The 14569-nt window shown below is 37.5% G+C and overlaps 1 protein-coding gene across 1 annotated transcript in view; it reads right to left on the bottom strand.

Moving 5' to 3' along the window:
- Positions 1 to 14569, bottom strand: part of Lamb1 (laminin subunit beta 1) — a 68161-nt gene that overhangs the window by 1672 nt on the left and 51920 nt on the right. The window contains exons 24-31 of the mRNA XM_015488333.2: positions 12718 to 13087; positions 9491 to 9675; positions 8321 to 8562; positions 5469 to 5672; positions 4685 to 4829; positions 3399 to 3606; positions 2955 to 3096; positions 553 to 729 (exon numbers count right to left, since the gene is read on the bottom strand). Coding sequence (XP_015343819.1) covers positions 553 to 729; positions 2955 to 3096; positions 3399 to 3606; positions 4685 to 4829; positions 5469 to 5672; positions 8321 to 8562; positions 9491 to 9675; positions 12718 to 13087 — 1673 coding nt within the window. The remainder of the gene's footprint in view (positions 1 to 552; positions 730 to 2954; positions 3097 to 3398; positions 3607 to 4684; positions 4830 to 5468; positions 5673 to 8320; positions 8563 to 9490; positions 9676 to 12717; positions 13088 to 14569) is intronic.

Below are 14569 nucleotides of genomic sequence, written 5' to 3'. Positions count from 1 at the left end.
TTCATAACCCACTTGAATCAAAGTGTGGAATATGATATGTCAAGAAATTTGTAATGTTTTGAACAACCCACAATAAAAAATTAAAAAAAAATATAGTACCTTCTAATGAGAAGGGGTAGTTAATTCAAAATGAGTCTGAAAGAGGTGAGATTTGATTTCCTACAAGCCATTCTCTATATTGAGATCTAGGCTTTTTCCATTCTGCTTTTAAAGTATTCTCAAATGGCTTTTAAAGTATTCTCAAATTACTATATGCTATAAAGATCTTTCTGATTAAAATATAGACATACAAGTTCAGTATACGTATTTTAAGACTTACCCCTAGGTTAAATTAATTCCAGTTGGGATTTGAGGTCCTAAGTCATATTGATTGGACCCTTCTAATATCTACTTCTATACTTTTCTATTTATATCTTTAAAAACTTATTTCAAAATAGGTCATTTGGAATGTTTCTGGTGAATAACCATGTCCCTTATTAATCCTAAGTTAGACAAGGAAGAGATTTGTTGAGATTTTATTAACTTAGCTGTGAAGTTCAAAGATTTACTTACCTTCTTAACATCTTCTGCACTTTGTTTTACAGTATATACTACTTTTTCAATGTATTCTGCCTCCTCAGAGTTATGGGCAGCCTTCCGTTTAAGTTCTACCACGTTCTTTTCTAGTTCACTGAGGCGCTGGGAGGCATTGGACAGTGTTTCCTCGGAAGCTGCTGTTTCAGATTCAATCTACAAGTATAATTTCAAGAACCCAGCCAATCATTAGTTTAAGAAATGGTAAGAATACTATGAGTACAAGTTTAGTGGAAGATTTAGAAGGATGCTATGTCATTTTTTTCTATGTCAAGTAATTAAAAATATAATTTTGATAAAAGTTATAAGAAGAGCCATACTTTAGTCCTCATTACATCTCATGTATTTGTTCACATTATTCATTTAGTACTTCCAATGATCTAAGCTGAGATTGATGGAAATTCTTTTTCTTATTTGACATTAAAAACAAGCCCCAGGAAGCTTGAAGTAGGTAAGAAAGCATTTTAGGGACACTCATAAACTGCCTAAAGAATGTTCACAAATAAGCAGCTGTGAGATGAGGGACTTCCACATGAATTTCCAAATGAATGTGAGTGAGAAATATAATTTTCATACTTTTTTTTTAAAAAAATGTTATGCTCTAGCAGTAGAGGTTTCAGCTAATGAATGTTCAACTCTGCAAAGTTTTTATAAGATTGTGAGAAGGCATATGGTCTAGGAAAGTATAGCTGAAAACTATACATATGGAGAATTATTTAGGGAAAGAGTATCTTGTCTGGGAAAATGTTAAGTGGGATGAATGAACATTGTTTCCAAAAAGCTAGCCAAAGTAGGCAGCTATTCTGGCCTATGACAGAATAGCCAAATTTCACTGACCATTTAGTTTATATTAAAGGTGATGCTCAAGGTAGGTCAATCCCATAGAAATAACTGAGTAACCATACTGTCTTAATATGAATTTGAGTATGGAATATGCAAAAATTTACAAATATTTCAAACCAAATGATCCTCAGTCTCATAAAGTTCACCTACTTGTTAATTTAGAAAAAAAAGTCTTGGAGAGAAATAATAATTCTTAGACAATAGTGAATAGATTTACACAAGCTTTTGCTAGCATGGTTTAGTTAGAGGTTCTCTTTGTTTCTTATTGTTACTGATCTAAAACACTTCCTGCCCCCAGAGTCCCTGAAAAATATCCACCTTCTTAACATATCATCAAACCATATATTTCAACTATAATATTTTCCAATTTGCTCTTAAAAACTAATTTTTAAAAAGTCATTAAAATAAATAAAAGTTCATTAAAATATTATTAGCAGAATTAAGAAATTGGAACAACCTAGAGACAGAAATAAAAATCAAAATATTTAAATGGTTATAGCATAGTCTGGAAAAGAAACAATTTTTAAAAAATATTTTTCTAAACAAGTAGACTGGAGAAGAGACCTTATATGGTCTCAAAATTTAAGGAACAATGGCTAAGCAACTGGCAAGTTTCATTTCACTGAGGCAGTAGAATAGAGGAACACAGTTTTGCATCAACTAGTGGTAGCAAAACAATGTTGAAAAACCATCTCCCAGGTTTTAAACAGATGATGGTTAGCCTGAGAAGACTGATAGTGCCAAGTGTGGGTGCTTACGAAGTATAGGAATTCAATTAGTCATCAAGTTTTCTTCACCCATTAAAACAACAATAATAACAACAACAAAACACAAGCATAAAGCCACTTTCCTAAAAGTGGGGAAAAAAAATAGAATTGTTTGAATTATTTCTGTTAAGAGGCAAGAGGATTGTTAGAATAGCACTAAATAAATCTGAAATGCTTTTCTTAGTGCCTTTAATATCTGGAAATCCCTTAGTATTTTGCTTATAAAGAAAAGAAAAAACATTTAAGTTTTTCATGCATTCTGAACAGAATAGATTATTCAGCTATAAGGTTTCTATTAGGTTCTTCTAGAATTGGGCATTGGAAAAAGACATTTTTCATTTTTGTTACTTTCCAATGATTATCAAAACTATAACACAGTTTTTGTGAATAATCACTGGTGTTAACTATGTGGGTCACTTTTGGGCTGCTTTAAAAAAAAAATAGTGGGACAGTATCCTAAAATGGAATTTTGAAATTTAATACTATACTTCATACTATTGGACAGAGGGCTTTTTGTGGAGGCAAAAAGGAAGGGGACTTAATGGTCCAGTGTCATTACAGTCCTTTTTTATCCTCCTTGAAAATTCCACCACTCAGTTTTAGCATCTGTGCTAAGGGAGTAGTAGTTCCAATTTATTTAAATTAAAGGAATCCTTTTTACTACAGAGTTGGAAGAATTCTTGTTCATTGATAAATGTACTTTTCTACTTAAAAGGGGATGATAAAATGGGTATTTTTTCCCCACATTCAACTATGACTATAACATCTTACTGAAGTTAACAGGTTCTGGGTTCCTTGAATATCTTCATCTGCTTGTTTAATTGCCTTCTCTGCTGCAATTTGGGCCTTTTCTGCTTCCTCCAGAGCTTCCTTTACCATATCTGCTGTGATTTTAACATCTGTTGCACTTTTGCTGTATAAAAGAATGAAACATACTCTTTGTTAACATGAAAAAAAGTAGGCTTGCTAAGTTGTTGAGGCTGGCCTGGGACTTGTGATCCTCCCCTTAGCCTACAGTCACTGTGATTACAGGTATGCACCACCAAGCCTAGCAAAGAACATTTTTTTTTTTTTTTTTAAAAGATAGTCTTGCTGAAAAGACCCAGAGAGATTCACAGAGGTCATTCCTTGGTATTTCCTTGGTCAATGAAATCCTTTTGTAATCCAAGCTAGCAACACCAATATGTCCCCTACATGCAATGGTGTCTCAGATACCTGGCTCTCTTAGCTTCTTCCAACAACATTTCAGCTCTGGCAATGTCAGCAGCACTCTGCTGTAGAATAACCTCTACTTGAGAAAGGCTTTCAACTCGTTCACGGATGTCTTCTGTCAAGTTCTGTAACTGCTGTGGGGTGCTAGGCATTTCCATTTTCAGTACTTCATTAGCAACAGCTTCAATGCTGTCCAAATCAGCACTATCCTCTGTGAAAAGCAAAGAGGTTAAAAATCATAACTCATTTAACCACATCAGTCATCTTTGATGTGATTTCACCAAGAGATACCCACACTTCCTGTTTAAGAATTTATACCTAACTGGGTAAGGAGATGAGACCTACTCAGACCTACATGGTGTTAACTATGTGGGTCACTTTTGGGCTGCAGACAGTATTACCAGAATTGTCATAGTCTGGAGTAGGCTGTAGGCTCTAGAATTGGTCATTAGAAACAGACATTTTGGCCTTTGTTGCTTTCCAGTGATTATCAAAATTACAGTTTTAAGATGTTGGTGCTCAATCACAAAGACACTGGTTGTGCGTTACTTTTGAGCTGCTTTATAAAAATAGTCGAACAGTGTCCTAAAGTACAATTTTGAAAATTGTTGAACAGAGTCTATGCTATTTCCTAAAAGTGCCTTTTTTTTTTTTTTTTTTTTTTTAAATCTTTCTTAGATAAAGAAACAAAGCAACAAAGGTAGGCTGTAGATAGAGTAAGGGAAGTACTGAGCAGGTCTGGAAGATTTCCAAATTTGGAAGATTTCTGGATGAAGACTACTAGTATAGGCAGAGCATGTTATGTGAAGGCCTAGCAGAGTGAGTTGTTTGGATTATGGAATACCACAGAGGCAAGCATTTAAAGCTAGGATTGAAGGCAGTGGAACTTTCCCCCTGTAGTTCTGGGGATCAAACCCAGGACCTTAAGCATGCTAGGCAAGCACTTCACCACTGAGCTAAAGCCCTTGCCCTTACAATGAAAATATAAGGTTGGAAGGAAGCAAATGCAGATATGAAGTGTTGTGATATTCCTTATAAACTTCCTAGATTTGGAAAATTATAGAAAGGGAAAGAGAAACAGAGAAGGAGTATTCAGAGTCAAAGAAGTAGGAAAATCAGAATAATGTATTATGGAAGCCAGGGAGTTTCAAATGTCAAATGTGAAAATGATTAGGCCTCAATAATATCAGACACTTGTTCATTTTTTAAGCTGTATGTGTTTTTAGGTTGTCAAACGAACATAAAAATGGATCCCCAAAAAGTATAAGTAAAATGAAAAATATCCTTACCAGTCAAAAAGTTTCTGATTTGCTTGATCAGATTTCTCAGATCCTCATTGCTCTTGTCTACTTTTTCTTTGGTAGCATTTGTTTTCAACAGAACATCCTGAGCATTCTGTTTTGCCTCATCTGCCCTCAGTTTTGCTTCAGATACCTAAATATAAAGAATAAATTATTTACGAAACAATTTCATCCTTTCTGAAGCAGACCAGAATGTTAGTTTTTAGTATTATAATCATGTCTCTGGGAAACAAATTTGTCCCATTTAACCAAGTATTGTATTCCTAAATAGCCAAAATATTTAGTACACAAATTCATATACAGTATTCTTTCGTGGATAGGGCTAGCATTTAATTTTTTTCCAACTTTTTTTAACTCTTCCAAAACATCTGGTTTATAAAATGTTCCCTAGTTTTTTTCTCAAGTACCAACATAAGTACTTTTACAAATGCCAAATAATTTAGCATAGGATTTTTGTAGTATAGATGGATGTATTCATTAACTTGCTACAGTTTAACAGTTCTCAAAATCTTGCTTATCTAAGATTTGAGCTTCCTACACCCAAAGCATGTGCTATTCTGTTGAGGAGAAAGCAAATTCTTAAACTCTATGAATAAATAATACCTCTTTATCACTTTCCTTGGCCACACAAAAACATGAACTTTCATACTTGACACTGAAATTACCATTTCATTTTAGTTAGCATTTAGAGTTGATCACAACCTTTCAAATCCTCCAGTCTATAACAAAGCAAACCAACAAAAAACAATACTGAGGCCATCCACTGAATTACCATTTTGGAGAGTTGTTCCACTTCAGCCAGAGCACTCAGGACATCTCGGTCAAAGTCCATAGCTTTCTGCCAGGCACTGTGGGCAACAGTGACCAGACCACCACAGCCAGGTCCCCCACACTTCTTCTGTCCTTCATCAGTTCTGCAGTTGGGGCCACCACATTCAGTCTCAGAACAATCAGCCCCTGGAGGCGTCCCACATGTCTGCAAGAAGCCAAAGATCAGGCACAAGAGTTCAGAGAGTGAATCTACTGCAATATAACAGCTGTGCAGGGCCTGGGTGGCCCTAGAGAGCATGTAGTCCTTGGCAAGGGTGTTTAAAAACACAGTGTTCAGGAGAGAGAAACAATGGGCTCAGGAGTCAGCAAATCTCCTTATTTATAATGAAATAAAACTTACATCCCTCAATCCTGCCCAAATGAATTAGAATATCATATGGGCCATACCCAGGATATAAACATTATCTGCTTTATCCATTTGGATTCTGTCATGTTGGAGCCACAGAATGTTGCTTTTTTTTCTTCCTAGCCAGTTGGTTTAAGGAAGAAAAAAAAAAAAAGTATTGTGAAACAACTTGGGCCCATCTCTGTGTTAGTTGCTCTGGTGCATATGGTAACATAAAAAGGCCTTTAGCCTTTTATTAACTTTCACATTTAGGGAGGAAGATAGAAGCACTCCAGATCAGATGCAGTAAGTGTGAAAGAAAGTAAGCAAAGGAGAGACTACTGAGGATTATAGTAGTTATAGATGAGGAAGGGTTTATTGGCCAGTGGAATTTGAGCAAGGGGAGTGGGAGAAATTACAGATGCAAAAAGAAAGGAGAAAGCAGTCTGAACAAAGGTAGCTATAGCTTTTCCAAATTATCCCCTACTACAAATACCCACCTACCCTCCCACACCACCTTTATTGTCTGCCAAAAACTTCCCAAAATCACTGAGTGGTTATGGCATGCAAATGCAAATTGAGAAATAACAAGTATATGCAAATGCAGATTGGGAAATAACAAGTATACCATATGATGAAAAAGGCTGAGCAGGAAGAGAAACTGTGTAGAACTGACCTTTTGTGGAAAATACTAATACTATAAATAAAAAATTTACTGTGATAGAAAAGTAGTTATCAGAATACTCCCAAATGAGGATAGTATTGTTTTTAAGAAGTTTAGTAGATATAGTCAGCTCTCTGGCCTGAAAGTTTGAAGACTATCTTAAATTAATAACTAAAATAACAGTCTTTCACATCTTTGGATTACAATACATAAAACAACTTTAGAAAGTTTAATCTGTGTGCTATAGAAGAATATGAGTCTTAATCAAGAGGAGAAGCCAAAACCTCAGGGATGCTTTGTAAAAACAATCTGACAGCACATTAGGTCTGTTTTGTTTCAACAAACAGGAGCAGGCAGGAGAAAAACAGCATGGTTCTAGCTGAATATCAACAAAGATAAAGAACCAGGAGGTACTAGGAAAACACAAAGGGATAAAAATATGTCTTTTTACAAGAAAAAGACAGTATAGAACCCAAAGAGTTCTCATAGGATAATGAACAAAGACAAAAACACAGTAAGAGAACTGGCAAAACTGGCTAATCTCCAGGAAGCTGAAAGGTGGAAAAGCCTGCCAGAGAAGGCGTGCTTTTGTAGTGGGGTGCCCACCCACCACCGCTCCCAAGATGCTCTCTTAACAGATCAAAGGTCTGTTAGCATTCTAGTTTCTTACTGCAGTTTAGGGATTTATGATGACTAGTTTTTTGAATTAGAATCAAGATTGCTTCCTTATGAATTCTAATTCAAAAAAATCAGTAATCACAAAATCTCTGAACTGCAGTAAGAAACTAGCATGCTAAAAAGACTGAAAGAATGGCGTATCCATCTGTAACAGCTTTATCTACTGTTAGGTGCAGTTTATACATGGTTCTAAGCCTTTGCTTTTCTTTAGTTTTTTCATTTAATAAATGGTGAAATCTCTACATACGCCCTACTTCTAGGTGCTATAAAGCTTCACAAGATATTATCAAACCTTACAGACATCAACAAAATTGGTCACAATATAGTACAGACAGCATGTTTTCACTGATTTCAGAGAAAGTGAGAGGTATGGGGGAAGGAGGGACTATGGCTAAAACAAAGTGATAATGAAGTCAACTCTTTCAACTCAAAAAACACCATCTCTCTTACTGTTCCTCTGTTTCTAGGATCAGAGAATGCAAATATAGTCTTATTCTATAAAAAGTACCCTCCAAATTTTCTCATGTATCCTTCCATAAAAAAATTGAAAGGAAACAGGAGGAAGAAACAGACTCAGTTTGGCTCTCCTTTGGCCTTCTGCCTTTCATTAAACTCACTACTCAATTTCATTTGGCTCCAAAATTACTTTTAAAAGCTTCTAGGAAATTAATCTACTTTCTAAGCCAGTTTCAGGCTTAATCTTCACCAGGTAAAGTTACTGGAACAAAGGATCATCTTAGCTAACACCCATGGAAAAAATTCTTTTGCTCGGAGTCTTTTGGAAAGTCTCTCACAGAATGATTCTGAATTCCCCCAATGAGATACATTTTGCACTTCAAATCAGAATAAGGTTATAAAAGACAGAAATCACATCATAAAAAGGATCATGCTTCAATAAAAAGTCATTCAGTTAATACAACAGTGTGAGAAAGTGGTCATGATTGTTTGGTTGCGCCACAGAGAAATAGCTGGAAGAGGGGGAAGGCTGGGAAAGCGCATACTCTGTTTATCTGACTTGGTCATGGATACCCGACACTGGCTGGGAGAGCTAAGCCTGGGAGTTTTCACTCTTAACAGTGTTTTCTCCTAGCATACCGCAGAAGTGAGGCCAAACCCCAAACCTTACCATTTCAGCAGCAGCTGAAAGGTCTAGACTTTGTAGTTTGCCTGCCAGTTCATCCAGAAGGCGAGCCTGTTCTTCTTGTTTTTCCCTGAACTGGGATTCTCTCTCCAACATCAGGTCTTCTACTTTGTCCCGGGTGAGAGCAGACTGTTCCACAGTGCTATTGGGATCTGTGGTGGAGGCATTCACCCTCTCTTCTGCATCAAGAGAGGTCTGGAAATACTTGGTAATACTATCCAAGGCACCTGGGGCAGGAAATGAAATCGCCCACAATTAATCTCATTGTACCTGATTTCCTAGCTAAGCTACATCCATATTTGATGCCCTAAACTTACCGTAAGGTTTTAGAATTCAGAAAAAAAAAAAAAAATCTTTATGAAGTAGAGCTTTCCTCTCATGACTAGTGAACCTAGTCTGTCCCATTAGCACCTAGTTGAGCTCTGAAGGATGCCAAACATTAAGGTGAGAGATGAGAAATTAATCACATATATATGTTGTTTCTATTCATAGGCAAACATCTAGTTCTTTCTAAATTGTTGGTGCTGGGAATTCTGTAGATTATATGTTCAGATGCTTTTTCCTTTTCTTTTTTTACTATTCAGGTCCACTCAAATGACCAGTATCATGTGCCCAACAGCATAATGTGTTTTAACTTTAGGGACCTAGTTAAACAAGAAAAAAACAGTTGTGCATAAAATAGGATAAATAGTGTGATTACTATTTCTACATTCTTTTGCTTTTGGGGGAGGTACTATGTGGTCTGTAATACCAATAAATGAAGGATTCAGAAAAATGACTTCCTGGACCAAGCAATATTCTCAAATGTGAAAGGATTTGCAGAATTACCAACTTATTGTATTTGCTATTCAGAAAAGCTTCTTTCCAAGAAAGGCCAAAGGATTAAATCATTAACTGGAAAAATTAGGAAGTGGAACCCATGTAACAACTGTTGCCACTCACCCTGCGGAGCTTTTGCTGTGTCTCAGTCTTTCTGTGCCCCAAGTCCCATCTTTGTAAAATAGAGACTTTAGTATCCCCATTTGTGCCCACAAGTTCCATGAGAAAAGTTTAGGAACTATTAGAAAGCAGTTTTTTCTCAGTATTATTTAAAATGTGAGGCAGATGGTGAAATGTATTATCTAGGATTGAGAATTTGCACAAAAATGTGCTCACCCCTAATATCTGAGTTTTTGATAAATTCCAGTTGTTCAGCAAGTTCTTTCACAGTATTGTCGAGGCTCTCGGCTTCTGCCTGTAGGGAATCCAGTTCTTTGGCTGTGCTGTTGCTTTGTGAAGCTGTGTTAGATAATTTTACTTCTACTTGAGCCATCTTTTCTGTAACATCTTTGGTTAGTTTCCTATAAAAAAGAAAAATGAGGTTACCTATTTAAAATAAATCAAAGGAGAATTGTAAAATCTCACTTTTACATTTTCTAATACTGTATCTACTATTTCCCCCTCTCTCCAGGGACTGGGATTGAACCCAGAGTCACTCTACACTGAGCTTCATCCCCGGCCATTTTTAGAAAAATTCTGAGACAGAGTCTAAATTGCCTGGGTTGGTCTTGAATTTGCAGTCCTTCTGCCTCAGCCTCCTGAGCTGCTGAGATTATAGGGATGCCACATTGTGCCCAGCTGTATCTGTTACTCTCTGTGACTTCAAAACCAATTTAGTAATTTGTAACAATTCCATCTCTAAGTACTGATTTTACTCTTACAAGAGATTCTACTATATCTAAGGAGTTTTCTTTCTTAAAAGACTTTGAAGAAAGCCCAGATGAACACCCAGCTGGGTTGTGGTGGGCGGCTGTGGATGGGTTCCAAGTCCCTGCTGTAAAACAACACAGGTCAGTGCGGGTCTCAGCTCCATGTGTAAGCAACTTGAGGCCCACATAACTGCACAGACTTAAAAGTCAACAAATGATTTTAGTGTAGAATTATGCCTTCCAGCCACCTTCCAAAAATGTTCTATGAATCTCAAGGATCTCCTGCAAGATGGAACATGCAGAGAGGAAACTCTATAGCCCACCATGAAGACAACAGGAACCACCAAACCAGCTTTTCATATATGCCTTCTTCAGGCAAGGTTGCATCAAAGGCGTCTCCTTACACCAAACTGCCCTTCCATTTTTCATAAGAAAAAAGGTGATCATCTACTGAGAAAGAAACATGTAGCTTTCACATATTTCTTTGTAATCCAGACCAAACTGCATTTTGTGATACATCTTCATGTTCCAAAGTTGTTGTACATGCAGTATGTGATGTGTGTGTGTGTGTGTGTGTGTGTGTGTGTGTATGAGGGGGCTGGGGGAGAGGCAAAGTAATATTTAAGAAGACTTATTTCTGGGAATTACTGGTTTATCTAATTGAATATAACTGTCTTCTCAGGAATATAATAGTACAAAAAACTGGGAAAATGACTGAGGCATGGCGGCATGCACATATAGGTCAGCTACTCAGGCCAAAGCAGGAAGATCTCAAGTCTGGGAAATCAGTGCCAGTATGGACAACATATTGAGACCCTGTCTCTTAAAAGAAAAACAAGCTGGATAAAAATTATGTTTAAACCTCAAATAATACCACGAATGACCTAACTTAAAAGAATAACACTTAACAGGTTCCTTCTATTTGTAGATTAATTATATTTTAGAAACCCAATGACTTTTTTTCCTGTGGATAATAGTTTATTTTTTCAACTTTTCCCTGTCAATCTGTTGGTTCAAAAAAGACTTTCATTTCTTCTCAGGTCTCAAAAATAATTACAATAAAAAATCAAAACTAATGTGTGTGTGTGTGGGTGTGTGATGCTGGGGACTGAACCCAGGGCCTCATACAAGCTAGATGAATGCTCTACCACTAAACTATACCCCCAACCCTGTAATATTGATTTTTTTTTATGAAAGATAACTTCATATCATAAAATAGTACATTCTTGGATAATGTTAAAAAAATTTATGAAGCTAGTTTTCCTTAGATGCTTACAGTCTACCTCAGAGTAGTGGGGTTAGAAACAGAGCTTTTCTAGAATGTAATCTCCTGGCAGGCTCTCCAAGGACACTGGATTTTTTGGTTCTCAAATAGGGGCATGAAACCCAGGCCAAGAATCTCTCCCTAAATGGGCCTGCACTCAGAAAATGGCCTACCAAAACTTGTGATCGCTGCACATGAGGAGGCTAAGTTTCTTAATGAGGTAAAATGCCTCATTAAATGCATTATTACTCCACATCAGACATTTCTTAACTCCCTGGTCAACTACATGGTCTTGGGCAGAAAATCTAAGGCTTTAAAAAGTCAAGGGATCAGTTAACATTAAATCTAGAAGGATAAGGCACTTGAGCTAATGATGTCAGTAATTAGTTATGTTGCCTTAGATATGCTGATTTAAGTGTCACCATACCAAAAAAAAAGTTACTGAACTTCAGTCATCATGTAAAATCACCTCCTTAATGGACAGGACTTAGCTGTAAAACAATCCTCTTGTTCTTGCCTAGATAGGGAATTGCAGCAAAAACCCATAGCATCTGGGAAACAAACATTAGTATCCCTTTCTGTTTTGTCCTTCAGCTCCTAAGTCTTACTGTACTGTTTCCTGGGGTCCTTTTTGGCAATTACCATTGGCAATTAGAATGTTTGAGGACAGGAAAAAATGAGGCTAGGAGAAAGGGTGGAAAAAATGATGCCTAAGAAGTTTGGCATCTCAGCTCAATTCTCTGCTTTAATTGGCAAAAACAAACACTGTCCAATCAGAGAGGTAAATACCTTGAGGAAGGCTGGAGAAGGATTTTTCATAGTGAAGAAGTTCTTATAATTTGATGAGTGAAGCACTGGCCTAGTGGATCAATGGCTAAGCAGTAAAATAAACTTAAGAACAAGGAGTCTTATTTGTGGTGGTAGAATTTCCCTAATGGTAGCAATGTAATGTAACTAATGACAATTTAAATTTACAATGTAACTTTTTTACTTTCACAATTATCATTTTTACAATGTAGAGTAAAGGCAAATATTACCTTCCCCTTCCTCCACAGGAGAGAAAAGAGGCTCAGGAAGGAAATATTATCCAAGTTCATAGGCCTAGCACATGGCAAAGCCAAGGCTTAGTTATGGATCTTCTGTCTAAAATCCAGTGTTCCTTCCACTCCACCGTCTTCGAGAATTATTTGCAAAGAATAAAACATGCACTTACTCTAAACAGCAGCCTCCAGAGTCTTGGTCAAAAGTGATGAACCCACACTCACTCACCCAAGTGCTCACAGTCAAGACTGCTGGGAAATGATGGCCCAGAGCCTATTTTCACTAGCAGGACCAACAGACCTAACAGAAGCATCACACCAGGAAGGCTCTGCTGTGTAAAAGTTGAAAAAAAACCAGCAAGTTGTTACTTTAGGTCATTAACTACTTACTCTGCTTCCTCAAAGAGATTCCCGATGTTTTTCAGTGGCTCTGCTGCTGGGCTCTGGGCCAGGATGTCTTTTATCTCGTTGATTTTCTTCTCCACTGAGTCCACAGTCTCCCTGTAAGGTCCAATTACACCGCTGATCTTCAAGGCTTTGGCTTTCTCCAGGAACTTGTGGGTCCTGTTGGTCAGCTCGGAGATGATCACGTCCCAGAGAGCAAAGCACTGGTGGCAGGGTGTGCAGTCGGGGAAGACTCCTGAGTACCCTCGTGTACACTTGTCACAGCGTGGGCCCTCGACACCCTCCACACACACACACTGGCCTGTGGACTGGTCACACTGTGGTGTCTCAATGCCCCTGGGGTCACAGTCACAGGCTAGAGAGGAAACAGCAATGGTAGGTGATCTACTGAATCACAAGTTGCAGTTACCAGATTTGGCATTTAGAATCCTCAGTCACTGTTAAAATGGGAAGGTGTCAACTGTCAATGACAGTTTACCAACTGCTCATGTAGAGACTGCAAAGGCTTCCTCTAGCACATATGACCTTAACCCTTGTAGACCCTTCTTCATGGTATAAACAATTTAAAAATTAGCAGCAAACATTTATTGAACACTTCAACTATGTGCCTGGAATTTTAGAAAAAAAATTTTTTTTTTTAGATGTTGATGGACCTTTATTTTGTTCATTTATTTATATGTGGTGCTAAGAATCGAACCCAGTGCCTCACACATGTTAGGCAAGTGCTCTGCCACTGAGCCCCAGCCCCAGCCCCTTTAGAAATGTTTTACATGTCTCATTTCATGTAACCCTCATGGCAACTATATGGGACAGGTGTAATAACAATCACTTCTTCACAGATAGGGAAACTGAGGTATAGAGAAACAGTCTCATGCAGAAAAAGCCAAGTCAGGAATCTGATTCACCATCCTAACTCCAGAGCCTGTGCTCTTGACCTCCGTCCCACCTCTGCCTCCAACTATGACTTCCCTCAGACCATGTGAGCACAGACAATTCAGGTTACATTCTGATGTGAGTCATTTGGCAGATGGTGCATCACTAAGAGCAGTGCCTAATGGAACTGGTCCTATCTGGTCACAAAACAGAGCAGTGACTACTTGGTAAAATGCAGTAAACTTGATCAAAAGAAAACCAAATCTGGAAGAAGTCTCAGGAATCCAAAGTATCTCGTTTAAAGGCTTTCAACTACATATAATCTCATTCGAGAGTATCTGCCACTGTGATAACTATCCTAACGCTATAAGCGGAGACACATAAAATGTCAGAGGTGATCCAAGGGCCTGATATGGTTGGCATCTTATGCAGAGCCAGATGGCAGGAGGTAAAATCATGCCTGGTACAGGGTAAAAATTAGTGTTCCTGGGCAACAACCGTGATTGATTTTGTTTACTACAATCCCAAGGCGACTGGATCCTGTCTTAGAGTTCCAACTCTCAGGTGACCAAATAATTTTTCTATATTCTTATTTTTCTATCAATACTTGACACTTTACAGTATTTGTATAGTGTTTGACTAAATAAAGGCCCATACTACACATATCTCTGGCCTTAAATCCATTCTAGAAAAAGGTGTGAATAAGTAAAATAAATATACTTTTATTTCCCTAAAACCAGACTATGATCTCCAAAGGCAGGGCGTGTCTTCAACCATTTTTCTATTTTCAGTGTTGAGCAGAGTTAACTTGCACTTGGAGTTGAATAGTATTTGCCAAATGAGGCCCTTACCTCATTTACATAACTCCTCAAAAGAAAATAACCCTCCTAAAACTGCTGGCAACTGTGGCAAAGCTCAACAGATTCATATCTTCAAGATACTTTTATAAAGTCTTCTTGGGTAA

The sequence above is a fragment of the Marmota marmota genome, unplaced genomic scaffold (assembly GCF_001458135.2).
Source record: "Marmota marmota marmota unplaced genomic scaffold, marMar, whole genome shotgun sequence".
In the NCBI taxonomy this organism is placed as follows: Eukaryota; Metazoa; Chordata; class Mammalia; order Rodentia; family Sciuridae; genus Marmota; species Marmota marmota.
Note: the sequence above shows the minus strand (reverse complement) of the source record. Positions and strands in the feature narration are given on the sequence as shown.